The following is a 27,871-nucleotide window of genomic DNA, read 5'->3' as shown; positions in this document are numbered from 1 at the left end:
TCGCTTCATTTCATTCCTTTGATTTTCAATCACTGATACCCTTTCTTCCAGTTGATCAAATCGGTTACTGAAGCTTGTGCATTTGTCACATAATTCTCGTGTCATAGTTTTCAGCTCTATCAGGTCATTTAAGGACTTCTCTACATTTGTTATTCTAGTTAGCCATTCGTCAAATCTTTTTTCAAGGTTTTTAGGTTGTAGGTGATGGGCTCGAACTTCCTCCTTTAGCTCGGAGAAGTTTGATCATCTGAAGCCTCCTGCTCTCAACTAGTCAAAGTAATTCTCCATCCAGTTTGCTTCCATTGCTGGTGAGGAGCTGTGTTCCTTTGGAGGGGGAGAGCCACTCTGATTTTTAGAATTTTGAGTTTTTCTGCTTTGTTTTTTCCTAATCTTTGTGGTTTTATCTACCTTTGGTCTTTGATGATGGTGTCGTACAAGTGGAGTTTTGGTGTGGATGTCCTTTTTGTTTGTTAGTTTTCCTTCTAACAGTCAGGACCTTCAGCTGTAGGTCTGTTGGAGTTTGCTAGAGGTCCACTCCAGACCCTGTTTGCCTGGGTATCAGCAGCAGAGGCTGCAGAAGAGTGAACATTGCTGAACAGCAAATGTTGCTGCCTGATCGTTCCTCTGGAAGCTTCATCTCAGAGGGGTACCTGGCCGTGTGAGGTGTCAGTCTGACCCTAGTGGGGAGTGTCTCCCAGTTAGGCTACTCAGGGGTCAGGGACCCACTTGAGCAGGCAGTCTGTCTGTTCTCAGATCTCAGACTCTGTGCCGGGAGAACCACTATTCTCTTCAAAGCTGTCAGAGAGGGACATTTAAATCTATAGAGGTTTCTGCTGCCTTTTGTTTGGCTATGCCCTGTCCCCAGAGGTAGAGTCTACAGAGGCAGGCAAGCCTCCTTGAGCTTCCCGCAGCTTTGTTTACCTACCCAAGCCTCAGCAATGGCAGGTGCTCCTCCCGGAGCCTCGCTGCTGCCTTGCAGTTAGATCTCAGACTGCCGTGCTAGCAATGAGGGAAGCTGTGTGGGCGTGGGACCCTCTGAGCTGGGCGCAGGATATAATCCCCTCGTGTGCCATTTGCTAAGACCCTTGGAAAAGCGCAGTATTAGGGTGGGAGTGACCCAATTTTCCAGGTGTTGTGTGTCAGTTTCCCTTGACTAGGAAAGGGAATTTCCTTCCCCCTTGTGCTTCCCGGGTGAGGCGATGCCTTGCCCTGCTTCGGCTCTTGCTCGGTGGGCTGCACCCACTGTCTGACACGCCCCCATGAGATGAACCTGGTACCTCAGTTGGAAATGCAGAAATCACCTGTCTTCTGTGTCGCTCATGCTAGGAGCTGGAGGCTGGAGCTGTTCCTATTCAGCTGTCTTGGAACCACGCCCCCAGACAGTCTCCATATACATTTTAAAATCAGCTTCTCAATTTCTACAACAAAAAAGACTCCTGGAATTTTTTTTGGATTTCGTTGTGTCTGCAGATCCTTTTGGGGGAGAATGCATGCCTTAACAACATTGAATCTTGCAATTCAGGAACGTGGACTATCCTTCCATTCATTGAGTTCGTATTTAATTTCCCTTGGCAATGTTTATAGTTTTCAGTAATTAGGCCCTGCTTATCTTGCACTAAATTTATTTTTCTATATTTTATATTTGTTGATGCTATTGTAAGTGGTATTGCTTTTATAATTTTCTTTCCCAGCTGTCTTTATAGCTAATACATGGAACACAATTGATTTTTGTGAATGACCTTGTATCCTGTGATGTTGCTAAATGTACTTATTACTTCTAGTAATTTTAACTATTAATTCCTTATGATTTCCTTTACATAATCATATAGTCATATCATCTGCAAATTAAACATTTTTATACTTATTCCTTTCAACACTTTTTGCCTTTTCTTGATTTATAGCCCTAGATAGGATCTCCTGTACAGTGTTAAACAAAAATAGCAAAAACAGACACTCTTACCTTATTTGTTATCTCAGGGCACATTTATTCAATCTTGGCACTACTGAATAATTCTTTTTTTTTTTGGACAGAGTCTTGCTGTTTCTTCCAGGCTAGAGTGCAGTGGTACCATCTTGGCTCACTGCCACCTCCGCCTCCTGGGTTCAAGTGATTCTCCTGCCTCATCCTCCTGAGTAGCTAGGATTATAGGCACACACCACTGTGCCTGGCTAATTTTTGTATTTTTACTAAAGATGGGGTTTCACCATGTTGGCCAGGCTGGTCTCGAACTCCTGACCTCAAGTGATCCACCCACTTCACCTCCCAAAGTGCTGGATTACAGGTGTGAGCCACTGTGCCAGGGCCAGGCTGGATAATTCTATGTTGCAGGGCTGTCCTGTGCACTGGAGTGGGATCGGCACCATCCTTGGCTTCTCACCCACCAGAGGCTGGCAGCGCCCTCTCACCCCCTGGTGGTGAGAACCTGGTAAGTTACTCTTCAAAAACAAGAACATTTGGAAACATCTGTTTCCAGGTATTGCCAAATATTTCCTTAAGGCAAAAATCATCCCTAGCATCACTGTGCCCTTGGAATAGCCAAGTAGAAGAATTCTCATACAATGTTTTTAGTGTTTTTCTCTTTATTTCTTAAGGATAAAATGCAACATACATATTCTACTTAACAATGAAAGCTGATGGAACAGAAGAATCATTATTAGCTTTTGAGATGGGCAAAGACTTAAAACATTGGTGTTTTCTAGTGTCATGATTTGTCAATCAAATTAGTTTTAGAAAATAGTTGGTAAATGTCTGACAGAAACAAAAATTTTTAAGGTGTATGTAAGTGTGTAAAACTGTTAAAAATGCTTGAAAACACACACTCTAATCCCATGTCGTATTATTTTTATTTGTAGAAAATAGTTAAAAACTGCCTGTCAGAGAAACTTTTTAATCCCTTAACACAAAGTCTTTTAAGGCAAATAAACATTTATGAAGAACAGTTGAAATACGCCCGCTAGGAAGAAGGGACATTTTAACTCATGTGAGCTTTCAGTCAAGTGAAATAGGTGGACACCAGATGAAAATGCCTGAAAGAAAAGATGGACATTAATTCCTACTCCTGAACACTCGCGTCTGCACGTGGTTAGAAACTCAAGACAATGAGCAGGGCACAGAATTCTCTGAGTATACCACACAGAATTCTCTCAGAGTATACCACACAGAATTCTCTCAGAGTATACCACACAGAATTCTCAGAGTATACCACACAGAATTCTCTCAGAGTATACCACACAGAATTCTCTCAGAGTATACCACACAGAATTCTCTCAGAGTATACCACACAGAATTCTCAGAGTATACCACACAGAATTCTCTCAGAGTATACCACACAGAATTCTCAGAGTATACCACACAGAATTCTCTCAGAGTATACCACACAGAATTCTCAGAGTATACCACACAGAATTCTCTCAGAGTATACCACACAGAATTCTCAGAGTATACCACACAGAATTCTCTCAGAGTATACCACACAGAATTCTCTCAGAGTATACCACACAGAATTCTCTCAGAGTATACCACACAGAATTCTCTCAGAGTATACCACACAGAATTCTCTCAGAGTATACCACACAGATCACAGTTACACAGTACTTCTGCTTTTAAAGCTTTGCTGAAAACGTTTTTCGTCATTAAATGTATATTATTAAACATACACTGAAAGCTAATTGAAGGGATTTAAATAATAAGATTCAGGCACAGTTTGTAACAACAATTGTTAAAGTCTATTCATTTTTTTTTTTCCCAAGAAAGGCGAGTGAGGTAGTTTATACTGTATAGACGTTGTAAATAGTTGATAATCCAGTTTGTTTAGAGATCATTGACTCCAAGAATCATATTTCCAAGTGAGCTGCTTAACAAAGGGATCTTCTTTTGCAGAATGGAGGAAAAAAATGAATCAACTCTAGGATTTTTTTCTGAATAAGCATTCCTAAAATGTCAGTTCCCTCTAACACTTTCTCCTGGAGGACATAATTTTCCCAAGTGTATACCAAGAGCACTAGGAATGGGTGAGGGGGAGAAGCTCTTTTTTTTTTTTTTTTTTTTTTTTTTTTTTTTGAGACGGAGTCTCGCTCTGCCGCCCAGGCTGGAGTGCAGTGGCCGGATCTCAGCTCACTGCAAGCTCCGCCTCCCGGGTTCACGCCATTCTCCTGCCTCAGCCTCCGGAGTAGCTGGGACTACAGGCGCCCGCCACCTCGCCCGGCTAGTTTTTTTTTTGTATTTTTTAGTAGAGACGGGGTTTCACCGTGTTAGCCAGGATGGTCTCGATCTCCTGACCTCGTGATCCACCCATCTCGGCCTCCCACAGTGCTGGGATTACAGGCTTGAGCCACCGCGCCCGGCCAGAGGGGGAGAAGCTCTTAAGGATAGCATGTAGAAGCCCAGTATCTGCCCTTCTTTTGTTTGCAAAGAATTGCAATGAATTCATTAAACTTTTTAAAAACAACTCTTGATAAGGCAAAAATTCTTTCAATACTTAGATGACAGGCATCTTTGCATTTTAACTGTAGGGGTTTGTTTATTCTGAAGAATAAAATTGGTCAAAAGAACCTCTTTAATCACACAAATATTAGTCTGTGTATCTACTAAAAATTCTTCTCTAATCAATTCGCCCTCTGATTAAGAATAAAAGTTATATCCAATGATACTAGTATTGACATGGCCTTCCATATATATATATATATATATATGGAAGTTAAAAGTTGTTAAACATCCTTGAATAAACTAGAGTGATTATACTTATTGACTCAGCTAAGTCTCTGCCATGTAAAACCACATGAAAGTGGACAAGAAACTGTATTTTACCTGTTACCTATTAGGGATTTATTTGAAACTGATGACAAACTGAAGTAAATCTTAAAACCTTCAGAATTTACTCACAGGTTCTAATGTGTTTTTGGTCAAAAGAAATAAAAATTCTCAAATAAAAAATTTAATGAACAGATTTGTGAATTATATAAACACAACAGAATTGAACTATTTGAATGCAAGGAAATACACTGAGAAATATCACTCAGTTTTCATATACATGCAGAAACATAAGGTAGCTATTTGAAGAATTTCTTCCATATGTGGTCATAAATTACTGCCATTTTACATCTTGGGACGTGGCAATTACATAAAGTAAAATGTTTACCCCTGTTGTCTGAATTGCAAAAATGATGACAGCATTTTTTTCAGACTCTAGAAATTCGTGATGTAGCCACGTGCCACCAATTGCCCATACATTAAAAATGAATAAAATGTAGGAATAAATATAAAACTTATGCAGAAGGCACGTTTCCTTTTAATGGGTTTTCAGGCAAAAAAAAAAAAAATTCTCAAATGAACAAATCAAATGAATGGATCTTGTGTTTTCTATAAAAATATAACAAAATCCTAAATTCCAGCAAGTTATCTACATGTTTTAATATAAGCAACGTTTCATATAGATATCAAGGTGTAATATAGCATATAAAAGATTTCTTCTACAAATGGGCTTAAATATTACCATGTTTTGAGACCTGCGAAGTAGACAAAAAGATGTTTTTGGTATTTGTGAGCAACTCTGTCTACTGCTTGAATTGTTAAGAGAGAGTCATTTGGGCCTCATTACAACCAATATAAATTCATCAAAATCTTGTCTGGGATAAATGAGAACTCTGTCCGCATTTCCAGCTAATCCGAGAAGGGCTATATCCACAGTCTCAAGAGGAAAGGCAGAGCTGTCCAATCCCTCAGAACCTTTTAGATTTGCTCCAAATTAGAAATGTGGGGACTATGTGTTCTGGGCGGTCACAGGTCTGGAATATGGCTCTGCAGGCTCTTGATAGTGAGATAGTGGTCATCTTACCAGACAGGTATCTGATTTTAAGCCTCATGCTAATCCACGATGCTCGGCCATGCTTATGATTAACAAACAAAAGCAAAATCTGCTTTTATAGTTTATAAAACCCGGATAGAACAGTATTTTTCAGCATTCTTGGATAAAGCAGTTCTGCATTTTTAAACTGGGACTGCAGAAGTGACTGTCTATAGTTGTGAAATATAAAAAAATGGTACGTTTGATCAGAAAAGGAAGCCTGTGCCTGGCACTTGGAAAGATACTGAGCACCATAACCATAATGAGAAAATAGAGGCTCTGTGAATGTTAATACATATGACACCCTTTGTCAAACTAAGCTTCACTAGGAGGACCTGTGCTCATAGAAGAATATGCTTTAAAAGTATCAATTTTCCACAGTCGATGATAGAGAAAAGTTCATTTGCACCAGAATGCTGACAGTCACAATACACAGCCTGATGTACATAACAATACAGTTTCTTTAAACAGAAGTTCTTCCTCCTCCAATTCAAGAGTCAGTCAGAGCATAAATATTGTATGTTTCACTTTAGAAACCGATTCTCTTTAAAAAGCATATCTGGATTATTTTGCAGGGTAGAAATGAAGGCTATTTCTGGCATTCTTGCTCAAAAAGTCAAATATGTACATTAAGTATAAAAAAGGGTCTCTTTCAGCTCTTTCGTTGGGTAGCATTGGCTACATAAAGAACATTGCTTATCCCTCGGTCTAGGGCCAAGTTCATTTCTGCTAGGAAGCTGAAATACTAGAAGTGATTAGAGTTCCATATTCTAGATTGGTCTTTCTTCTGGAAGGACCACATCATCTTTCCTTTACTTTTATAAAAAAAAAAAATCATGAGAAAGCTTCAGCTGAATTGGTGAACCAGTGCCCCTTCCATAGTTCATGCTGACAATGTCCACTGCGGAGGGCCAGAAATACTGAGAAGGCTGTAGGAACAAATATGTCAAACACAGTGTTGTTTTTTCCCTACCAAAATGTAGGATCTTTTTGGCATATAATACATGATAGCAGCTATCTTGAGGATATTTTAAGAACTTGGTTGGGGTTTAATCACCCATTCTGCTTGAGGATTTATACGATATACATCCAATATATAAGCATCTGGATCCAAGCAATGCTCTCCTAAAAGAAAAAGATCAGAGAATAAGTGTACATTTGTGTGTGTGTGTGTGCGTGCGTGTGCACACGTGTATGTGTGTGTTTGTGAGGTTCAAATAAGGTTAATATAGTTCTCTTGGCCAAAGTAAGTAGACATATGTTAAGGTTTCTTAACAAACTCTTCTTCCCTCTTCTCCCTCTCTCCCTTCCTTTTTTTTTTTTCTTTAAGACTGTGAAGTATGGGTATATCAAATAAATCTCATGTGAAATTGTGGAAGAAAGCAGACATACCATCACAGGCAAATTGTTCCCTTGCTTCATGGCATCAATTAGAAAATTATGGCAAGGGCTGGGTGCGGTGCCTCACACCTGTAATTCCAGCACTTTGGGAGGCTGAGGCGGGCAGATCACTTGAGGTCAGGAATTTGAGACCAGCCTGGACAACATGGTGAAACCCCATGTCTATTAAAAATACAAAAATTAGCCAGGTGTGGTGGCAGGTGCCTATAATCCCAGCTACTGGGGAGGCTGAGGCAGGAGAATCACTTGAACCCGGGAGGCCGAGGTTGCAGTGAGCCAAGATCGTACTACTGCACTCCAGTCTGGGTGACAGAGTGAGATCCTGTCTCCAAAAAAAGAAAAAAGAAAACTATGGCAAGAACTTGTTTCAGGTATAAACTCATCATTCATATGCTAATACATGTCCTCCAGTGGTTTTTTTTTTTTTTTTTTTTTTTTTTTTTGAGACGGAGTCTTGCTCTGTAGCCCCGGCTGGAGTGCAGTGGCCGGATCTCAGCTCACTGCAAGCTCCGCCTCCCGGGTTCAAGCCATTCTCCTGCCTCAGCCTCCGGAGTAGCTGGGACTACAGGCGCCCGCCACCTCGCCCGGCTAGTTTTTTGTATTTTTAGTAGAGACGAGGTTTCACCATGTTAGCCAGGATGGTCTCGATCTCCTGACCTCATGATCTGCCCGTCTCGGCCTCCCAAAGTGCTGGGATTACAGGCTTGAGCCACCGCGCCCAGCCTCCTCCAGTGGTTTTATAGATAGGTACTTGACCAGAGCTAGAGAAGATTCAAGTCAAGTTCGTTTTAGGAATGGTCATTTTGTTTCTTCACTACGGATGTAAAGCCCATAGGTAGGAAATCCCAAAATGGTAACAACTAAAAGATCATCATTCCCTGGGGCAAACGTATTCGAAAGTCTTTACGTGCAGTGTGCTTGAAACGTATGCTGAAGTCTCAAACAAAACTACCAAGAGCTGCCTGCATGCTCGGTTGTTTGATTCATTCACTTACCAAATGTTAATCATGTGCCAGGCATTATTCCAGGGGCTGGGTTTACAGCCATGTATCAGTCAAAAACATTCTAAGAGCAGCATAAGGCAACTAACAAACACATATAATATCAAGTAAGTCCGCTGGTGATAAGAACATGAGAGAAAGGCCAAGCATGGAAGGCATGTTCGGGAGGGTGTGAGGAAGGGGAGTCTCGCTGAGAAGCTGATTTATCGGCAAAGACCTGGCAGAGGCCAGGGACTGAGAAGTGAGGCTGTCTGGAGGGAGGGCATCCTGGGGAAAAGTCAGAGCACATGCAGAGGCCCCAAATCCAAGCCTGCCAGGTGATTGTATTTACAGGTTTAGTGTTTGAAGGGACCCGTGGGATAGAAATTTCAGGGGCATCCACATACAGGTGGATTTAAAGCAGTGAGATGGATCAAGCTCGCCAAGGAAGGTAAGTGCAAAGAGAGGAGAGTTCCGAGGACTGAACGCTACCGTTCTCCAACCTTGAGAGGCTGAGAGGACAAGAAATAAGGGGCACAGGGGCTCCAGCAGCACAGCCAGGAAAAGTGGGAAGACAGTCAGAAGCTTAGGGCGTCCCAGAAGTCAGGTGAAGAAAGTGTTCTTCAAAGGAGGGAAAGATCAACTCAGGCAGTTCTAAAAACAGACGAGTTGTGTGGTGACCATGACAAGAGGGTGATTCTGGTGTAAGTGCTGAGGGACAGAGCGTGCCTGGAGTGGCTTCAAGAGAGAACAAGGAGGAAGAAATTGGAGTGTAGACACTGATTCAAGAAGCTTTTCCTGTAAGGTGGAACAGAGAAACGGGAGTAGACTTAAAGGTGGTCAAGAAAATTTTGTAAAGGTGAGGGAAATTGCCAGTTTTTTAAATGCAGATGGAGATGCTGCAGCTGGGAGGGAAAGGTTGATGGTGTCGGAGAGCGGAGGTTGCTGGCAAGAGGAGGTGCTGCCCTCAGTGGGAGCACAGAGCGCCCATGGGACTGTGAAGATATTCACAGACCAAGCGGGGAAGTTTTGTTGATTCCTCCCCTGCTCCCCCAGGGAAATAGAAAGAATGAATTTGGGAGGAGAGTGAAAATAGGGAAGTTAATCAAAATGGTGTCATGCCTCCGAAAGTTCTTACAGTCTTCTCCGCTTTGTTTTGCATCGAGTCTCCAGAGAGACTTTCCAACTTCAAGTCACACTGAAAAGACCCAGGCCAGCGAGGCGCAGGGGCTCACACCTGTAATCTCAGCACTTTGGGAGGCCGAGGTGGGTGGATCACTATTGAAAAGACCCAAGCCAGCGAGGCGCAGTGGCTCACACCTGTAACCTCAGCACTTTGGGAGGCTGAGGTGGGCGGATCACTTGAGGTCAGGAGTTCGAGAGCAGCCTGGCCAACATGGTGAAACCCCATCTCTACTAAAAATAAAATAATTGTCTGGGCATGGTGGTGGGCACCTGCAATCCCAGCTACTAGGGAGGCTGAGGCAGGAGAATCACTTGAACCTGGGAGGTGGAGGTTGCAGTGAGCCAAGATCATGCCAATGCATTCCAACCTGGGCAACAGAGCAAGGTTCCATCTCAAAAACAAAACAAAACAAAACAAAAACAACAACAATAACAAAACAGGAAAAGATCCAAGCTTACTCCATATCAACACTAAAATATTCTCATTTAAATTTTGAAAATATTTTAGAAAAGTTGTGCAACTGTTCTCACATGAGATAAAAATATCAGAAACCTACTGTTTTTAGTTTTTATCTGAGAGATTTAGAAAATATACCTTTATGGTAATATCAACATATTTCTTTTAGAGTAATCAGAGAATTGAGCAGTAGAAATTATTACAGTATGCTTACCTATATTTCCTCCAATTTCATATAACCTTTGGTTCTGAATCTTAATACATTCTGATGAACCATGACTGAAAAAAAAAAGAGAGAAAGTAATGTAATTTTAGCACTCTATCCTGATCTGAGGTAAAAGTGCATGTTAAACAACCAGGCAAAAAATACTTCATTCTACCTTGACGAAATATATCCCACAAAACTGTATCATGACTGAAGTTATGATAAAAACAATTGTTTTTCTGTCTGGCACAGACAAGAAGCTGAGGCCCCGGGAGGACGGGACTGCACCCACCAGGTTGGGAAGCCGCAGTGTTCCACCACATAGAGCCCACTGAGGCCACAGCTGCCAGCTCCATTTCAGGGTAGTTACTGTTACTGACACATCAAGGCTGGCCACGGAGCAGCTGCATGTTTAATACTGCCTTGTCATTGGCCGTATTACTCTCAATCCAAAAGAAGTCAGGTTTTATTTCTGCATTTGCCAAAAAATTGAATGGGATTATCAGCCCATGTCACATTTCTCAGTTTGCCTCATGCTTTGCAAGGTGTCTAAGGCTGACTTCATTGCAAGTCTGTGCCCCTTAATAAAAGCAAGTCACGGCCGGGCACGGTGGCTCATGCCTGTAATTCTAGCACTTTGGGAGGTTGAGGTGGGCGGATCATCTGAGGTCAGGAGTTCGAGACCAGCCTGGCTAACATTGTAAAACCTCGTCTTTACTAAAAATACAAAAAATTAGCTGAGCGTGGTGGCGTGTGCCTGTAGTTCCGGCTACCCGGGAGGCTGAGGCAGGAGAATTGCTTGAACCCGGTAAGAGGAGGTTGCAGTGGGTGGTGATCACGCCATTGCACTCCAGCCTGGGCGACAGAGCGAAACTCCATCTTGAAAATAAAATAAAATAAAATAAAATAAATAAAATAAAATAAAATAAAATAAAGTCACAGGAAACTACCACTCAATTTAATTTTTCCACCCCAGACTAGAATGCTGTGTTAGAAGAGTCTAAAAGACTATCGCTGACCTCCATCCCCATCAAGGAGCGACTTTCAGCTTGGTTCCTTCAATAATTGTCCTGGCCTCTCCACTGTGAGGAAGATGCAAGTGTGCCCTCTTTTGTTGTTGTTTTTTTTATTTAATCGAACTTTCATTTGAGATGCTGTAGATTCACACGTAGTTGTAAGAAATAATAAAAGCGCATCCTGTGCACCCTATACCGATTTCTCTCGATAGCAACATCTCATAAAACTCTAGTGCAGTATCACGACCAGAATGTTGACACCCATTCAGGGAAGATGCAGAACATTTCCAGCCCCACAAGGCACCCCCTGCTGCCCCTTTATAGCCACATTCACTCCTTCTCCCCATCCTACCCTATCCCCATCCCTTACCCCGGCAGCACTACCCTATTCTACAGTTCTATAAATTGGTCATTTCACAAAGGTTAAACAAATGGAAACATACAGTATGACACATTTTTGTACTAGCTTTTTTTTTTTTTTTCCAACTTGGCATAAATCCCTAGAGATCCACCCAAGTTGCTGCATTTTTATTGCTGAGTAGTATTCCACGGTACAGAGGAGCCAGTTCTGTAGTCACTCACCTGCTGAAGGACACCTAGGCTTTTTCCCCCCAACCTTGCCAGTTTTTGACTGTGTAAATAAAGCCGCCATCGGCATTTGTGTACAGGTTTTTGTGTGAACACGCTCTTCATTTCTTCGGGATAAATGCCCAGGAGTGTGAATGCCGGGTCATATGGCAGCTGGAGATTTAGTTTTTTTAAGAAACTGCCAAACTATTTCATGGAGTGACTACACTATTGACATTCCCGCCAGAAATGCACGAGCGACCCCGTTTCTCTGTATCTTTGTCAGTATTTGGTGTTGTCAGTATTTTTTATTTTAGCCATTCTCACAGGTGTATAGTCATATGTAATTGTGGTTTTAATTAGCATTTCCATAATGGCCAACGATGTTGAACATCTTTCCATAGTTGCCATTTGTTTATCTCTTTGGTGAAATGTAATCTGTATCTCTTTGGTAGTGTCTGTTCATGTCTTTTGCCCACTTTCAAACTGGATTGTTTGTTTTTTTAACTATTGAATTTTGAGTGTTTTATTTATATATTCTAGATACTAGTCCTTTGTTGGATACGTGGTTTTGCAAATACTTCATTCCAGTCCTTAGTTTGTCTTTTCATCCTATTCACATGGTCTTTTAGAATGTAAGTTTTCCATTTTGATGAAGTCTAATTTATCAATTTTATTTCTTATGGGTCACATTTTTGATGTCAAGCTCTAAGAACTCTTTAGTTTTATATCACAAATATTTTCTCCTACATTATTTTCTAAGGGTTTTATAGTTTTACACTACACACTTAAGTCTGTGATCCGTTTTGAGTTAATTTTTGAATAGGTGTGAGGTTTAGATCGAGGTTTATTTATTTTTTGCCTATGGACGTCCATTGCTTCAACACCATTTACTGAAAAGGCTTCCTCCATCGAATTGCTTTTGTACTTTTCTCAAAATCAGTTGCCGGAATAGCCAAATTCATAGAGACAGAAAGGAGAAGAATGGTTGCCAGTGGCTAAAGGCAGGGTGAATGGGGATAGAGTCTCCGTGTGGGATGATAAAAAAGATTTTGGGTATGAATGATGGTGATGGTTGCACAACAATGTGAATGTACTTAGTGCCGCTGAACTGTCCCTTTGAAGTGGTTAAAACAGACTTTTATGTTACGTATAGTTTACAATAAAAATCTTTTAAAAATCAGATGGGCCTATTTGTGTAGGTCAGTTTCTGGGTTCTCTATTCTATTCCATTGATCTAAGTGTCTATCCCTCCACCGGCACCATACTATCTTGATTACTCTACCTTTTATATAATCAGCCTTAATATCTAGTAAAGTGATTCCTCCTACTTTGTTCTTCTTTTTCAGTATCATTTTATTCTAGCACCTGCGCTTTTCCATATATATTTTTAGAATAAGCTTGTGCATGTTTACAAAGTAACTTGCTGGAATTTTGACAGGAATTGCATTAAACCCATAGATCAATTTGGGGAGAACTGATATCTTTACCGTGTTATCTTCCAATCCATGAAAATGGTATGTCTCTCCATTTCTTTAGGTCTTCTTTAATTTCTTTCACCAGCATTTTGTAATTTTCAACGTATAGATCTTGTGAAGGTTTACTTAAGTTCATGCTTAAGTATTTATTTTTAGAGTGACTGTAAAGGGTATTGTGTTTTTACTTTTGGTTTTAAATTCGGTTTCCACATTTAAAATGTATTCCAGTATTCCAGTGTGACTGATTTTTGTGTGTTAATCTTGTATCCTGTGATCTTACTGAACTGACTTATTAGTTCTAGGTCTTTTTAAGTTTTTATTTTATGAAATTTTTAATGTAGATATTCAGGTCATCTGCAAATAGAGACCATTTTATTTCTTCCTTTATAACCTGTGTGCCTTTTCTTTTCTTTGCCTTACTGCAGTGACTTAATATTCCAGAAGTATGTTGAAAGAGATTGAAGAAAGTGGGCATCCTTATTCTTGCTCTTAGAGGGAAAGTATTCAATCTTTCATTGTTAAGTATGATGTTAGCTGTAGGTTTTGTAGATCATCTTTATCAGGTTGAATAAGTTCTCCTCTTTTTCTAGTTTTCTGAGAGTTTTTATCATGACTCGGTGCTGGATTTTGTCAAAGGCTTTTTTTCTGTATCAATTGAGATGACTGTATGGTTTTTCTCCTATTGATATGACTAATCACATTGATTGATTTTTTAATGGTAAATCAACCTTGCATGCCTGAAAAAAATCCGTTGGTTTACGGTATATAATTCTTTTAATAAATGCTAGGTTAGATTTGTTATTTTGCTGATAATTTTTAAAATCTAAATTTATGAGATATTGGTCTCTAGGGCTTTTGTTTGTTTTTTTTAATATAATTTTTATTTTTTGGTATTAGGGTATTAATACAAGCTTCATAAAATGAGTTAGGGAGTATTCCTCCCTCTTCTATTTTCTAGAAAAGATTGTTCTAGATTACTCTTAATTCTTTAAACATTTGCTAGTTTTCTCCAGCAAAACCATCTGGGCTTCCAGAGATTTTAAAAACTTTAAAATTATAGATTCAATTTCTTTAATGGCTATAGCACTATTCAGCTAGTCAATTTCATTTTGGTTGTATTTTGGTAATTAGTGTTTTTCGAGGAATTGGTACATTCTAAGTTTTGAATTTATTAGCTGTGAAGTTGTTACAGTAATCCTTTTTATCCCTTTAATGGAAGTACTGTACAGTGATACTCCATTTGACTTTGGATATCCTTGATGTTTGTCATCTCTTTATCTTTGTTAGTCTTTCTAGGAGTTTATCAATTTTATTGCTTTTTTAAAAAAGCAACTTTTTGTTTCACTGATCTTTATCATTTTCCTGTTTTTAATTTCACTTATTTCTGCTTATCTTTATTAATTTCTTCCTTCAGGTTGTTTTAGGTATATTTTGCTCTTATTTTTGTAGTTTTTAGAGGTAGGAACTTGGACAGTGGATTTGAGATCTTTCATTTCTATCATAAGCATTTACTGCTATAAATTTTTCTCTCAGCACAGCTTTAGTTGCATCCCACATAATTTTATTTTTAAAATTTTATTTATGTATTCATTTTTGAGATGGAGTCTCACTCTGTCACCCAGGCTGGAGTGCAGTGGTGTGGTTTCGGCTCACTGCAAACTCTGCCTCCCGGGTTCAAGTGATTCTCCTGCCTCAGACACCTGAGTAGCTGAGATGACAGTTGACTGCCACCATGCCTGGCTCATTTTTGTATTTTTAGTAGAGACGGCATTTCACTGTTGGCCAGGCTGATCTCGAACTCCTGACCTCGTGATCCACCCACCTCAGCCTCCCAAAGTGCTGGAATTACAGGCATGAGTCATCGTGCTCAGCCTATCTTTCTGGATTCTATCTTGTTTTATTTATAGAATTTTTTAGTATATTGCTTTGTATGGCTTTGTGGTTTCTCTGGATATTACAGAACATGTGTAACTTATTGCAGTTTACTGATATTGATGTTATTACTAATAAATGATATGTACTTTTATTAGTTTTTATCCTCACACTTAAAAATTAATGATATTTATTCCTTTAAAAGTTTTTATATTTCTATCATGGTAAAATACATATAACAAAACATATTATATTAGCAATTTTTAAGTGTATAGTTCAGTGGTATTAAATACATTCATAATGTTGAACAACCATAACCAGCATCTGTTTTCAGAACTCGTTTTATCTGTAAAACTGAACCGTATGCCTATTAAACAATAATTCCCCATTTCCCCTCTCTCTTAGGCCCTAGCAACCACCATTCTATTCTGTCTCTATGATTCTGACCATAACTAAGTGGAGTCATATAGTGTTTATCCTCTTGTGACTGGCTTATTTCATCAGCATAACGTTCTTGAAGTTCATCCATGTTGTAGCATATGTCAGAATTTCTTTCCTTTTTATGGCTGAATCGTATTTCCTTATATGTATATACATATTTGGCTTATCCGTTCATCTGTTGATGAATACTTAGGATGCTTCCATGTTTTAACTATTGTGAATAATGCTGTGAACATGAGAGTAAAATGTCTCCATGAGGCCCTGCTTTTAATTTTTTGGCCACGTACCCACAGGTGGAATTGCTGGATCATATGGTAATTCTATTTGTAACATTCTGAGGAATCACCATACTGTTTTCTACAGTGGCTGTAGCATTTTTTACACCCCCACTTCCCACCAGTGGTGCACAAGATTTCTGATTTCTTCTCATCCTCACCAGCAATTGTTTTTTTCTTCTTTTTTTTTTTAAGGTAGTAGCTATTCAAATGAGTGTGATAGTTCTATTTATTCTCAGTTCTTTGAATTCAAAATCACGTAAGTTAAAGGAGGACCACTGATGCATGCATAGATTTCATTTTTAAAATGGAAAGATAATCCTGATATTCTGGCATAACTAAATTTTACCTATTTTACTCTGAAATTATTTTACCATTGAAAAGTGGTAGTTTTAAAAAAACTGGTAAGATCCTGGAAACAATTTTAAAATAAATATTTAATTTTAGAACTCTTTTAGATTTACAGAAAAACTATGAAGATGGTATAGGCAGATCCCATATGCCCCACACCGCTCCCCCCGTTATAAACATCTAATATTAATGTAGTACATTTGTTACAATTAATGAACCAATATTGATACATTATTATTAACTAAAGTCCATACTTTATTCAGATTACCTTCATTTTAACCTAATACTCATTTTCAGTTCAAGGATCCTATCCAGAATTTCACATTACATTTAATAATTGTAGGGGGCTGAACAGTGTCCCCCAAAATTCATGCCCGCCCTGAAGTTCATAATTTGACCTTATTTGGAAATAGGGCATTTAGAGATGTAATTAGTTAAAGATCGTGAGACTAAATCATCCTGGATTTAGGTGGCACCTAAAATGAGTAAAGATGATGTGAAGATGGGAGAAGAGATTGAAATGATGTGTAAGCCATGGAATGCCAAGATTGCTGTCAACCACCAAAAGTTACGAGGGAGGCATGGCAGAGTTTCTCCCGCTGAGCTTTTAGAAGGAATCTACCTGACATCTTTATTTCAGACTTCTGGACTCTTGAACTGTGAGAGAATACATTTCCACCTTTTAAGCTACCCAATTTGTGGTCATTTGTTATGGCAGCACTGGGAAATTAATATAGTAGTTGGGTCTTCTTAGACTGCTCTGATAATTTCTCACAGTTGCCTTCGTTTTGATGACCTGAACAGTTTCAAGGAGTACTGCTAAGGTATTTTACAGAATGTTCCTCAATTGGGATTTTTCTGATGTTTTTCTCATGTTTAGATTGGAATTATGTGTTCTTGGAGGAAGACCACGGAGATAAAGGGCTGTTTCTATCGTATCAAGGGTGTACTTGGATATTATCAACATGACATCACTGCTAATATTAACCCGATCACCTAACTGAGGTCAGATTTCTTCGGTGTAAAGTTGCTTTTTCCCTTTTTACACACTAGTTTTTGGAAGGAAGTCACTCTGCATAGACCACATTTAGGGAGTGGGGGTGCACCACCATTTTAAAATGTAATTGTCTTAAGTGTGTCCTCTACATACAATGAGCAATATATCAGATGATATAATTTTTGCTTCTCTCACCAAATGTGATTTTAAAAATGCATGAGAAGTAGGATAGTTTATAGCCCTCTTTGTACCCACTCTGATGTTCTCCTTTCCTTTCTGATGTTCTAAGCCTTGTTATAATTTCCTTTCTGTTTAAAGAACTTTCTTCAGCCATCCTTTATGGGTCAATTTGTTAGCAACAAATCTCTTAGTTTTCCTTCATCTGAGAATGTCTTTATATCTCCCTCATTTCCAGGACATTTTTGCTGAATATAGAATTCACAGTTGACAGGTCTCACTCTGTATTTCCTCTCCTTTTGGGATTCTGTATGACATGTAGCTCACTTGTTAGACTCCCATAGGTCCTTGAGGCTATGTTCATTTTTTTTCTGGTTTATTTCCTCTCTGTTGTTCATAATCGATAAACTATTGATATGTCCTCAAGTTTGCTAATTCTATCCTCTATTATCTTCACCCTACTACTGAACAAGTTTTTTCACCCATTCAGCAAGTTTTTTACTTCAGTTTTTGCATTTTTCAGTTCTGTAAATTTCCATTTGTTGTATTTTTAAATAACATCTATTTCTTTGCTGATATTTTCTACTTTTTCATTTGTTTCAGAATTCATAATTGCTTGTGGAAGTACTTTTTGTGACAGTTGCTATAACATTCTTGTCAGAAAATTCTAAAATTTGATTTAGTTTAGTGTTGACATTGTGGTTTCTTTTTTCTCATTCATGTTGTGGTTTTGTCTTAATGAGTGATTTTGGGTTGTATTGTGAACATTTTGGATATGACACGATGAGACTCTGGGGCTTATTTAATCTTCATTTTTTGGCATGTAGTCTTCCTGTTGAGGTTTAGCACAAGGTCTGGGTTGGCATGTATGTTCAGCTTCTTGCTGGGCCCCACTGAAAGCAGGACAGCAACTGGCTCTGCCTCATTGCCTCCAATTGGGAGTGTGAGATCAGCTCCCTGCTGGGCTCTGCTGCCACCAGGGTGGTGGAAAACAGAAGCTAACACTGCCTTGTTGCTGCAGGCTGAGGGTGAAGCTCAGCTCCTCACTGGGCCCCACTGACACCAGAAAAGAGGAGGGGAGGGAGCAGAGTGTCAACTGTTCCCACATCTTACCCCTTTCCACCAGGTGTCAGGTGGAGGCTCAGCTCCCCACTGGGGCTGACTGATACTAGTAAGGGCACCAGGGAAGCTCTGCTTTGGCCTGCCTTGTTCAGTTTTGCTCATATGGTCGAGGGAAGAGGCTCAGCTCCCTCAGGGCCTTACTGACACTTGTGCTAAATGGCCTGCCTTGCACTGCCTCATTGCTACTGTGTTTCATTGCTGCTGGGTGAAGGGGAAAGCTTAGCTCACTGCAGGACCCTGCAGACACGACCCTGGCTTGGAATCAGACCACCCACCTGGTTGTGTTAGGTGGCACGTGGTGGATGGCAGATCCACTCCCTGCTTGGATCCACTGAAACCATGGGGCGGTGGCGCGTTTTTTCTGTTGGTGTTTGGCTGGAGTAGGGCAGATATTGCCAGAAACGATTTTCTGTGGTTAGGCCACCCCTTTACCTAACCCTTTGGCTAGGCTTTCCTTAGAGCTCTTTTTCATCTGTGCCTATTGTCAGTTGCAGGTTGGAAGTTTCCACAGTGTTCTGTCTGGGATGCATGGGAGGTGATAAGGAAACTCCCAGAACTCACCACCGTGTCATTTCTCAAGGCCTCGTCTTTCCACCTTTCAGAGTCTTTCTCTGCTTTTTGTTGTGTTACTGTCCAGGGTTTACTAGTTGTAAGGGAGAGTACCTGAAAGGAATGGGTCTTCTCCCTCCTGTTTTAACTTAAACACATGGGGGTCTGAGTAGGCAGTCAGAAATAAGCCTCTAGTGAAAGACGCAAAATCAGGGCCAGTTTACAACACTTAAACTGAAATAGGCCATAGTTCTAACAAGTAAAGAGAACGGATAGGGCACAATTTTTAAAAAATTATTATTTTAAAAGTTTTTTATTTCCATAGGTTTTTTGGGAACAGGTATTTGGTTACAAGAGTAAATTATGTAGTGGTAATTTCTGAGATTTTGGTGTGCGCATCTCCCAAGCAGTATACAATGAACCCAATTTATAGTCTTTTATTCCTCACCCTCTTCCCCCTTTTCCCCCTGAGTCCCCAAAGTCCACTATGTCATTCTTATGCCTTACATCCTCATAGCTTAGCTCCCACTTACAAGCGAGAACATATGATGTTTGGTTTTCCATTCCTGAGTTACTAAGATTTTTCGAAGAGGTTGTTATAAAAGATTTGAGTCTATCAGGAGTCATTGGTTCTAATTTATTTTTATTAGAAACATTTTCTTTCTACAAAAGGTCTACTTGAGAGTACAAAGTCAGCTTTGTATTATCTGTAACTAGAAGTCTATTGGATACCCAAATCCCTTGAATGGTATTTCAAGCCTCTATATGACTGCCTACGTGGAGGTGTCCAGGCCAATAGCAAAGAGGAATACATGTTTGGGGCTCCTGTTGACCTCTGTCTACTCTTCTTTTTTTTAACCCATTTCCCATTTAGGAAGGAAAGTGCAGCTTGCTCTCAGTGCAGTATTGTTGGGGCAAGTGGGAAACGGGTTAACGTGTGTGTATATATTATACGTAAAATGCACAAGTCAGAAGTACACAACTTGATGAATTTTCACAAAGTGAACACATCATATAATCTAATACCAAAAGAAAAAAAAAACTTCCAAGGCCATCAGCATGCCTTTCCGGTCGCTATGCCTTCCTCCACCCCCTACCTTCCACTACCCCCTTTAGTGGTAATTTCTGAGATTTTGGTGCACCCATCTCCCGAGTTTTTCTCCTGATGGTAGAAAATCCTGACCTCACACCATAGATGACTTTTACTGGCTACTTGTTTTTCTTTTAATTTAAATTTTATTGAGATAATTGTAGATTCACATGTGGTTGTAAGACATAATACAGAGAGATTCTTTGTATTCTGCCATTTTCCCCAATGGTAGCAATTCACACAACTACAGCATAATGTCACAATCAGGATACTGATATTAATACAATCTACCTATCTTATTCAGATTTCCCCGTTTTACTTGTACTCATTTGTGTGTGTGTGTGTGTGTGTGTGTATTAATTGCAATAGGATTTTATAGAGGGTCAGTTATCTAACATCACCACAGTCAAGATCCCAACACCACAAGTTCCAACACCATAAGGGTCCTTCATGTTGGCCTTTAGTGACCAAAACCATCTCCCTTCCAAATCAACCCTCCCAACCTCTGGCAACTAATCTATCCTCCAACAATAAAATTTAATTTCAAAAATGTTATACAAATGGAATTGTGCAATATGTTAACTTTTTCAATTGGCTTTTTGCTCAAAAAGGCTACTTCTTTTCAACATGACTGGAATGCTTTCATTTTAAGGCCCATCCATCAGTCTTACTAGAGACAGCAAATCATACATGCTCTACAATGGATAAACGAGTGCTTCTCATCCTTTATAAACCAGAAGACAAATGTTTATTCTTTAGTAAGCATGTCCAGACAAAAATTATCATGATCTGTGCCCCTTCAAGGTGACCATGGCAGATTTGCAAAAGGAATTTTTGTTAAGTATCATCCTGATTCTAAGAATTATTAGTAGTATGTTTTAAGGAAAGTAACAGCTATGGTATCCACTTAACTACATAATCTCTATCTGATACAGGCATGTTAAAGTCAATGCAAGCCTAGGAAAATGTTATTCTTGAAGGACTATCAAGATATCCACAAAACTAACTTGCTATATTTTCATTCAAATAAAAGGTAAAACTCGGGCAGGCGCAGTGGCTCATGCCTCTAATCCCAGCACTTTGGGAGGCCAAGGTGGGCGGATCACCTGAGGTCAGGAGTTTGAGACTAGGCTGGCCAATATGGTGAGACCCCATCTCTACTAATAAAGTACAAAAATATTAGCCAGGCATGTGGTGCGTGCCTGTAATCCCAGCTACTTGGGAGGCTGAGGGAGGAGAATCACTTGAACCCAGGAGGTGCAGGTTGCAGTGAGCCAAGATTGTGCAACTGCACTCTAGCCTGGGCAAAAAGAGCAAAACTCCATCTCAACAAATAAATAAAATAAAATAAAAGGTAAAACTCACTGAATAAATGAAGCTACCAAGATAGACAATACCTATTAAGAATCCCATTTCTAGAAATTCCTTTGAAAAACAACTTTTGTTGTTAGCAATCATATATCTAACTTCATTCATTCTCTTTTCATTCTAGTAATCCACTGGTAAACTCCCTAAAGTAACAGGTTCTATATTTTACAAAAGGTCAAATTTGTAAATGCCTAGAAAGTTATTCGTCTGGTAAATGTTTTCCTTCTTGTGCAGAGACCTTCATTCACATTGACTTACCTGTTTTCATATTGAAATTTTGCCAATATGTCTTTGGCTTTGGTTTGATTGTTGAGTTGAATGGCCATGGACACCTTGGAGAGAAGTGGAGCATGGACCCGTATGACTCCTTCCGGCACGTCAGACTGCCAAGGAGGAGAAATTTAGTACATTCTGTCAAACTAGGGTGAATATCAGCTCAATGATGCACTTAAGAGCTATGAAAATCAGTGCTACTCTGAATTGGGAAAACACGTCACTATGATCAACATTAACCAGAATGGAACACTACTTTCTTTCTCAGCTGGAGGCTCACTCATGACTAAGCTTAACCTGGGATTTTACTTTCCCTGCACATGGGCAGTTCTTGCTATAATGACATAAAATCATGAGGGGGAAAAACTGGGTTATGACAAAGATCAAATGTTTCTATTCATGCATTTCTTGGACAAACTCCTAACCCTGCTTTAAGCAGAATTCTGTACTTCAATATATTTTAAGAAGACCAAACTTTTGAAAATGTTAAGAGTCAATTAGAAAATATGGCCTCTACAATACCCTCTTTCTTTAGTTAGCAGCCATGAGTGGCTGGCCCGAATTCAATTCCACAGGGGCACTTGAAACGGGACCCCTCAAAGTGCACTGAAAACACTGCAGAGCAGGGTAAGTGGCTGTGGGAAAGATGGTGTCTCTTAATTGTTTTAAATCTGTACCTTCTCAAAGGATAGTGCTGTTGATGTAGATGATTTATATAAATGGACTCCTTAGAGTCACATTCTATCAATATTCTATTGATACCCTAGAAAAAATATGTTATGGGCTGAACTGTCTCCCCAAAAGACAAATTGAAGCCCTAACCCCTCAGTACCTCGAAACGTGACCTTATTTGGAAATACGTCATTGCAGATGTAATTAGTTAAGATGAGGCCATTACATAAGAGGTCTAAACTGCAGTAGGGTGTGCCCTTAACCCAAATGACTTGCATCCTTATAAGAAGAGACACAAGAAAGAATGTCATGTGAAGATGGAGGCTGAGACCAGCTGAGGAATGCCGAGGATTACTGGCATCGCCAAAAGCTAAAGAGGGGCAAGAAGCAGGTGCTTCTCTCACAGGCTTCAGAAGGCGCCAAGCTTGCTGACACCCTGATTTTGGACTTTCAGCCTCAAGAACTGTGAAAGAATCATAAATGTCTATTGTTTTATGCCACCTCATTTGTGGTACCTTGTTAGGGCAGCCCTAAGGAACTAACACACAATATTTTAGAACAGAGTCAGTTCTTACAGTATTCTCCTAACATTACCAGCAAGAACCATGAGAGCAGGAGTTCAGGAAAAGATACTGAGGGATTTGCATCTGGATGGGGGCCAAGTCCCAGGCTCATTGCAGCCAAGACTGTACTCCTAAAGTACGCCTTTAATTGTCTATGTCCTATTTCATCAGCTCTGCAGACGCCTCTCCCTATACAATAGATTGCACACTCTGACACTACTGACCGATGATCGTAATAATCTCGTTCCTTCTATAACTTTCCACAACATTGTAGCTGTGTATAGGAGGCCCAGGCACACATTCTGAATCATCAGCCAGTCAGGTCCCTCTACCATTCCTTTATGTGCCACATTGAAAATGTCAAGTTTGAAGGATAGTTCATGACAAACATTATACATAAATGTGGTGGATGCTGCCTGAGAAGACTATATAGGGAGTTAATGGAAGGGAAAGGAAATTATTTTTCTTACCATTCTTCTTGCCGAGGGTGATTTTTGCAGTACCTTTGAAGTCTTGGGGCTTGCAGTCTAAAGGAAACACAGTCTTTAGGAGTAATGTTGGAGTAATGTTGAGAAAACAAGCATATGTTGCTTTTGGAAGTGTAAACTGGTACAATCTTTATGGAGAACATTTTGGCAATATTTATAAAATTATAAAATGTATATGCACTTTAATCCAACAGCTCCACATCTATGCATTTATCCTATAAATATACTTCATTTGTGAACAATGATGTATATAGATGTTTGTTCTCTGACTCATGGATTGTAACAGCAAAAGATTAGACACAAACTGTTCACCAATATGAGACTGCTGAAATAACTTACTGTGTGTCTATGGAATAGCATGCAAAAGAAGCAGAGAAGCAAAGGTACCGGCTTTGTGGACTGATATAAAATAATCCCCCATGATTTGTTAAGTCAGTAAAGCAGGACTCAGGACAGTGTTTCCTGTATGCTACATTCATGTTAAAAGGGAAAGAACATACATTGATATTTGCTGGTAAGCGGATAGAGCATCTCAGAAGGTTTACATACCCGCATGTTCCTGTACACACACCCTGCCGTGGTGATACTATTTGTCTCCAGGAGGGGAAGTTGGAGGTGGCTGATTTTTATTCCATGGTCTTTCCTGACTTCTAAATTTGTAACTTGTTAATGAACTGTCTATTCCAATCAAAATTAAGAATAAAAAACACAATATAGCGGCTGGGCACGGTGGCTCACGCCTATAATCCGAGCACTTTGGGAGGCCGAGGTGGGGAGATCATGAGATCAGGAGATCTAGACCATCCTGGCTAACATGGTGAAACCCCGTCTCTACTAAAAATACAAAAAAATTAGCCGAGCGTGGTGGCACATGCCTGTAGTCCCAACTACTCGGGAGGCTGAGGCAGAAGAATCGCTTGAACCCAGGATGTGGATGTTGCAGTGAGCCGAGATCGCGCCACTGCACTCCAGCCTGGGCGGCAGAGCAAGACTCCATCTCAAAAAAAACAGACAAAAACAAAAATAAAAACAGAAAAACCAAAAAGCAGTATAGTACAACAGTATGAAAGAAAAACTATTTCTTTAAGTGTTTGCTTCTATGGTATTTATAACCTTTACATTCTATCTTGGTTCTATTTACAATAAAACATTAAAGTGACATGGATATAGCAATGTACAGTTCACATACATTGTGTGAACTGTGTGAACATGTGACGGACATGTGAGTCTGTCCTAATGACAGCTTTGTGAAACAGATCATTATCTGCCCTCCCTCCCAATTTATGAAATAAGAACATTGAGGCTCAAAGAAAGAATGTAGTTTGTCCAGGCTCATATGGGTAGTGACTGACAAGGCCTGACCTGACCTCTGTTCCACACATTTAATTATACTGTTATGGTTTTCCAGAGTGAAAACGGCTGCCCCTCCATCGAAGCAATGGATGAACTGGCAAAATCTATCAGTATTGACTCTTTTAGAACTCTGGACACAAATCCAAAGGCTTCAACTAGGGGAGTGCTTAAGTAAGAGAAAGAGCCGTGTGTCATTTTTACTTATGCTTTTCCACCCCTGCTCTCCAATTCAGTGATAGCCTTGAAAATAACGGCCTGCATTTCTGGCATGGGTACTGCAGGGAGCAGAATGAACCTCGCTCAAGAATTCTAATGATTTGCTCTCATCTGTCTGGTGGCTCCCTCAAAGACTGGCTCAAAAGGCTTGCCTTTACCTTGCCTAACTTGGAACTTGATGGGTCCTAAAGGGGTGTAATGTCAAAAACGTTTACAGACAAGTGTTTTTGTCACAGTTGCCTGATGCAGTGGATCAGAATTGAGGAAAACAAGAGATAACTAAAAAGCTTGGGAGGCAAGGCTGGAGATTGAGATGCTTTGGAAAATAAAGGTTGTAAAAAGCCTTAAAATATTCCTGAGAATATAAAGGCCACATGACTGAGAAGGAGCTGGAAACATAAACTTCTGGCTGATCCTCAGGTTCTGTGCAAGCAGGAAGCGAGGGCTCAGGCAGAGTTAGAAACTGCTTTGCTGACTGCTAAAGGTGTGCCCCAGCACACACACTGCTCATCTGCAAAGACTGGGAGGTCTTTTAGTTCCAGGCATTTAAGAGAATCTCTGTCTGATCATTAGTTATCATTAAACTAATGGAACATAGACTTCCATAGCCACACAAAACAAAGCATACAGACTTTACAAAATCAGTTCACGAGAAAAGTCATGAAGCAAACAAACAATAGGTACAACAGCAGAAGCAACAAACCCTGAGGAGGGAGAAGAATCTGATTTCCAAAGTTGCCACATTATAATACTCAAAATGTCCAGTCTTTAACAAACAGCTGTTAGGTAAAAAAGTCAAGGAAATATTGCTCCTATACAAGGAGAAAAAGCAACAGTTTCTGAAGAAACTGTCTAAGGAAGTCCAGACATTGGACTTACTAGAAAAAGTCTTCAGGCTGGGTGTGGTGGTTCACGCCTGCAATCCCAGCACTTTGAGAGGCCGGGGCGGGCAGATCACCTGAGGTCAGGAGTTCAAAACCAGCCTGGCCAATATGGTGAAACCCTATCTCTACTAAAAATATAACAAAAATTAGCCAGGCATGATGGCAGGCACCTATAATCCTAGCTACTTGGGAGACTGAGACAGGAGAATCACTTGAACCTGGCAAGCAGAGCTTGCAGTGAGCTGAGATGGTTGCAGAACATTGTGAATATACTAAAACACACTGAATTGGTACAATTTCAAATGCTTAACATAGTGAATTTTATATTATGTGATTTTTTTTTCTCAATTAAAACAAATTTTAAAAAATTTCATTTCTAAATAAAAGTATTGGTTTTACTTGATATGAAGTCACTTTGCCTATCATGAGTCAGAGAATATACTCTTTCATCACGATTATGATAAATCAACAACACTCCCTCCCACCTTGCTGCCTTGGTATTTACTGTCCTTTTCCCTGGACTTTCTCCTTTCGCAGTGGTATCCATCCTTCAAGATACAACTCCAACCAGGCACAGTGGCTCACATCTATAATCCCAGCACTTTGGGAGGCCAAAGTGGGAGGGTCGCTTGAGGCCACGAGTTCAAGACCAGCCTGGGCAATATAAAATTTTTTTTATAGAGACAGCTGTCTCTATAAAAATTTTTTTTAAAGGTAGCCAGGTGTGGTGGTATGCATCTATAGTCCTAGCTATTGGAGAGGCTGAGGCAGGAGCATCACTTGAGCCCAGGAGTTTGAGGTTGCAGTGAGCCATGATCATGCCACTGCACTCCAGCCTGGGTGACAGAGCAAGACTCCAACTCTATAAAAAGAAGTGTAGCTCCAGGCAGGGCACAGTGGCTCATGTCTGTAATCTCAGCACTTCGAGAGCCTGAGGCGGGCGGATCACCTGAGGTCAGAAGTTTGAGATCAGCCTGGCCAACATGATGAAACCCTTACTCTACTAAAAATACCCCATCTCTACTGAAAATAAAAAAATTAGGTGGGCAGGGTGGCGCATGCCTGTAGTCCCAGCTACTCAGGAGGCTGAGGCAGGAGAATCAATTGAACTCGGGAGGCAGAGGAGCAAGACTCTGTCTCAAAAACAATGCAGCTCCAATGTTGCATCCTCAATGAAGCCATCCACAGTCTCCCACGCTACAGCACATTTCCTTGTCCTCTGCATGGCCCTGGCACAGCGGGCCTGGTGCTTCCCTGCTGGGTCCCTGGGGCTCTTACATACATTTGTCTCCCACATTAGGTATAAATTCCTTTGAGGGCAAAGTAAATTTCAGGTATCTCCACATCCTCCTCAAGGTTGAATGCAGTATCTGGCACTTGTGATCACCCTCGAGTTAAATAAAAGCAGTAAAAATAATTCTTCTAAAACTTGTTTCCATTATGTGCCTCCACACAAATAACTGTGTTAAAACTCTGAATGAATTTACACAAAATAATTTAAGGATTAGCTATTCCTTTACTATCTGATCAATGAAGAAATCTCTTTTCCCAAGTATTAGACATTTGGATACTGGATTGCCCTTAAATCAAGTTGACAGGGACTAAAATGTTGACTTTCAGCTTTTGCGAGAACTGTTTTAGCCTTTCTGGTGGGATATCAAACAATCTTCCTGACTGGGATATTTCAAGAACTTTAACCAAAAGGCACATAACTCTCAACAAGATGCAAAGACCCCGATACTCTGTCATGGACCCACTTTCCACGATGTTTATAGTTACAACACTCCCTGATCCTTAAGAATATAAAACGCTTGGTTCTCAATGACAAGCTACTTTGCGCCTCCCTTGGAGGAGTACAAATCTAGGCAGCGGACAATCGCCGTGCCTCGTTCGCTGTCTTACCTCCCGCTCAAGGGTCCTCCTCCTGAGCAGCTTCCTGACACTCGGGAGCTGCTTCTTTAACAGCATCGTGGCTTCATTCATTCTTCTTACTTGAGTGATCAAAAAAGATGGAACCTGGAGAAGAAAAATAGCTTGGACTGGATGGA

At 40.1% G+C, this 27,871-nt stretch overlaps 1 protein-coding gene and 1 long non-coding RNA gene across 6 annotated transcripts in view; both read right to left on the bottom strand.

Moving 5' to 3' along the window:
• Window positions 1–2,562: 2,562 nt before the first annotated feature.
• Window positions 2,563–4,430, bottom strand: LOC126941177 (uncharacterized). The gene is made up of 2 exons (XR_007721116.1): window positions 4,336–4,430; window positions 2,563–4,025 (listed from the first exon to the last, which is right to left on the bottom strand). It is a non-coding gene; the product is annotated as an uncharacterized LOC126941177 (long non-coding RNA).
• A 2,359-nt stretch (window positions 4,431–6,789) lies between these two features.
• The window catches only part of ARHGAP28 (Rho GTPase activating protein 28), a 192,612-nt gene continuing 171,530 nt past the window's right edge, over window positions 6,790–27,871 (bottom strand). For all 5 annotated transcript variants that reach the window (XM_050767460.1, XM_050767461.1, XM_050767462.1 and 2 more), the window contains 5 exons: window positions 27,726–27,839; window positions 23,353–23,409; window positions 21,633–21,757; window positions 10,081–10,145; window positions 6,790–6,968 (listed from right to left, as the gene is read on the bottom strand). In XM_050767460.1, the coding sequence (XP_050623417.1) occupies window positions 6,874–6,968; window positions 10,081–10,145; window positions 21,633–21,757; window positions 23,353–23,409; window positions 27,726–27,839 (456 nt within the window). In that variant the 3' untranslated portion in view covers window positions 6,790–6,873. The remainder of the gene's footprint in view (window positions 6,969–10,080; window positions 10,146–21,632; window positions 21,758–23,352; window positions 23,410–27,725; window positions 27,840–27,871) is intronic.

Source organism: Macaca thibetana, chromosome 18 (genome assembly GCF_024542745.1).
Source record: "Macaca thibetana thibetana isolate TM-01 chromosome 18, ASM2454274v1, whole genome shotgun sequence".
In the NCBI taxonomy this organism is placed as follows: Eukaryota; Metazoa; Chordata; class Mammalia; order Primates; family Cercopithecidae; genus Macaca; species Macaca thibetana.
The sequence above is the reverse complement of the archived record's forward strand: the minus strand, read 5'-3'. Positions and strand labels throughout refer to the sequence as shown.